We start from the raw sequence: 2390 nt of genomic DNA, 5'->3' as shown, positions 1-2390 counted from the left end.
TAATCCTCACTAGAATTTTCCATGACCTTCGATCCTGTACAATATAATTGTACTATATATTTTTTAAAGAATTTTAATTTTGTTAACTATCACAAAATTAAAATAAAAAACTTAGTTAAATAAAATTAAAAATATAGGAATGGTAAAATTGATACTGATACTCCTAAATCATCATAATCAACGGATCTTTTTAATTTTATTTTGCCTTTTGTTTCAACGTCTAATCCTCACTAGAATTTTCCATGACCTTCGATCCTGTACAATATAATTGTACTATATATTTTTTAAAGAATTTTTGAGTGAAAAAAAAATTAAATTGCGATGACTTAATTAGCTTTTTATTTTCCTAGTAACTAGCATGCCGCAAAAATATTTTGCATCTTTGCATTTTTTTTATATTTTCATGAGCACACACACACTTGATAAATATAAGTGTTAAAATTTTTAACGACCTTCAACAATAGGTACCATCGATCGATTTACAAAAAGGAAAATTTTTCTCTCTTCCTTAATGCAAAAGCATAACCTCACGGATAAAGCATACGTTGCCATAAGTGGAAATACTCTTATCAATATACCCATTAAACTGATTTGTTTACGGTAATATTATAGACTAATAAAATATGTATTTATAAAAGCGACCTTCATTACTTGTCGTCATTACCCGGAAATCACTATAGGCATAACAGTAAACGTTCTGTATAGTTTTCCGAAGCAGGAAGTACATACACGATGCTCAAGAGCCAAGATAGTCAATAAACGATCCTTGCAATATAATTACTATAATTACTCAATATTTATGATGAATAGAGGTTTCACTGGTCTATTTTTTATCACGGTCATGAAATGCATTGTGTGCGCACACAGCACAAACTTTTTGTCTCCGATTAAATCGAACCCTGAACTGATTGCAACGCTTACGAATTGATCAGTCAATAGCAACTGCAGCAAGATGTAATCGAAAGTATTGGTGCTAATTGCAGCAATAATATTTATAATTAAAAAAAAATACTTTAAAGATATTAAAATCAAATTCATTACTTTATTAATTGGGTTTTATCGTGATATATATTTGTACATGAGAACCATAGTAGTGGCGACGGAAAATTTGACAATGTAAATAGTAACATTGTTATGATGATAAATTTGTAGATATGAAAAAAAAATATTAATTCCATAAAATAAATACATTGTTTTGAACAAAAAAAACTTACCTAGATCAGGAATGGAGCTGGAAGGCTCTTCAAAGGGCGAAGGTTTCAGGATTCGCGGTGGCGGAGGTGGCGGCGGTGGTGGTCGCATGCACTGGATCACCGACTGCGTCGGCTGCGGCGGGGGAGCCGGCGCCGGCAGCAAGCAAGGAGCCCGGAACTCCTTGCCCGGCGGTGCCGGAAGCTCCAGCCGTCTACCGCCTCCCATCATCTCCAAATCATAAGGATCCATAGGCTCGCGTTTCGGCGACAACTTAGGATAACACTGCATAGTTTTTTCAAGTTCAATGTTTATAAAATTATTAAACAATTTAACGTTCAACGAAACAGTTCTAGCACGCAAGAAGCAAATCTCCAATATCGAAGTACAGCAGTATGTTTATAAGATCGCGATCGGCACGCGTGCAGTGGGTCGGTGCGGCGCGGCGCCGCTCCACTCGCGAGACTCGTTCGCTCGCCGCGGCCAACTTTCTCTCACTGGCGTGGCGGTGCTCGTGGCTGGACGAAAGTGAATCTGCAGCGTGCCCCCGCGCCCTCACATCGCCCTGAGGTGGCCCTGCACCGCCCGCCCAGCGCCCTCGACGACGTTTTCTGCAACGCTGTTCCACCTCAACTTTAACCTTACTGTCTGACCTCTTGAGTGCAATGCTCCAGGTATCTTATTAAAATTTCATATGTATTTTAATCTCCACATACGTATAGTGAATATTTTAACGACATTAAACTTTTATTTTATTTTATTTTCACGTGACCTAGGATTTTCACAACATAATGCAAACCTTGTATTGACAACCTTGTAAAACTTTACATATCATTGATCATGTACAACAATGTCAGCATAACACATTTCTTACAATATTTTGCGTACACAGTAATAAATAACCTTCACATCATTTTTATTCCTTCCGTAATTCTTATAAGAGTTAACGACGGATCTTGAACTAGTAGCGTCACATATTAAACGCACGTATTAATTAAGTAGGTTTTGTTACAGATTATAATATTATACATTAGAACCATTCTAATATTATATTTTTAAGCCTTATACTTGTTTTGATTCAATCTTTCTATTTATAACATAATTATGTTAACATATGTTTTAGTAATAACATTTAACTAGAAAAACTCAAAGCTTAGAAATAAGAGTTTTTTAATCTACATATTTGCACATTGATGTAA

At 35.6% G+C, this 2390-nt stretch overlaps 1 protein-coding gene across 1 annotated transcript; it reads right to left on the bottom strand.

Annotated features, from left to right (window-relative positions):
* Positions 1–220: 220 nt before the first annotated feature.
* Positions 221–1859, bottom strand: LOC149905913 (uncharacterized). Its single transcript, XM_090105338.1, has 2 exons — positions 1215–1859; positions 221–255 (listed from the first exon to the last, which is right to left on the bottom strand). The coding sequence occupies exons 1-2, from the start codon at positions 1480–1482 to the stop codon at positions 221–223; spliced, it is 303 nt and encodes a 100-aa protein (XP_089961464.1). The 5' UTR covers positions 1483–1859.
* Between the last annotated feature and the right edge of the window lie 531 nt (positions 1860–2390).

The sequence above is a fragment of the Colias eurytheme genome, chromosome 9, assembly GCF_061535395.1.
Source record: "Colias eurytheme isolate Ceu_HAF_F1 chromosome 9, ilColEury1 Martin Lab GWU primary, whole genome shotgun sequence".
Classification (NCBI taxonomy): Eukaryota; Metazoa; Arthropoda; class Insecta; order Lepidoptera; family Pieridae; genus Colias; species Colias eurytheme.
The sequence above is the reverse complement of the archived record's forward strand: the minus strand, read 5'-3'. Positions and strand labels throughout refer to the sequence as shown.

Coding starts and splice junctions, on each gene's coding strand:
- LOC149905913 (XM_090105338.1), bottom strand. CDS start 1,482: ATGCAGTGTTATCCTAAGTTGTCGCCGAAACGCGAGCCTATGGATCCT. Junction 256..1,214: donor CAGCTCCATTCCTGATCTAG/GTAAGTTTTTTT, acceptor TATATTGTACAG/GATCGAAGGTCATGGAAAAT.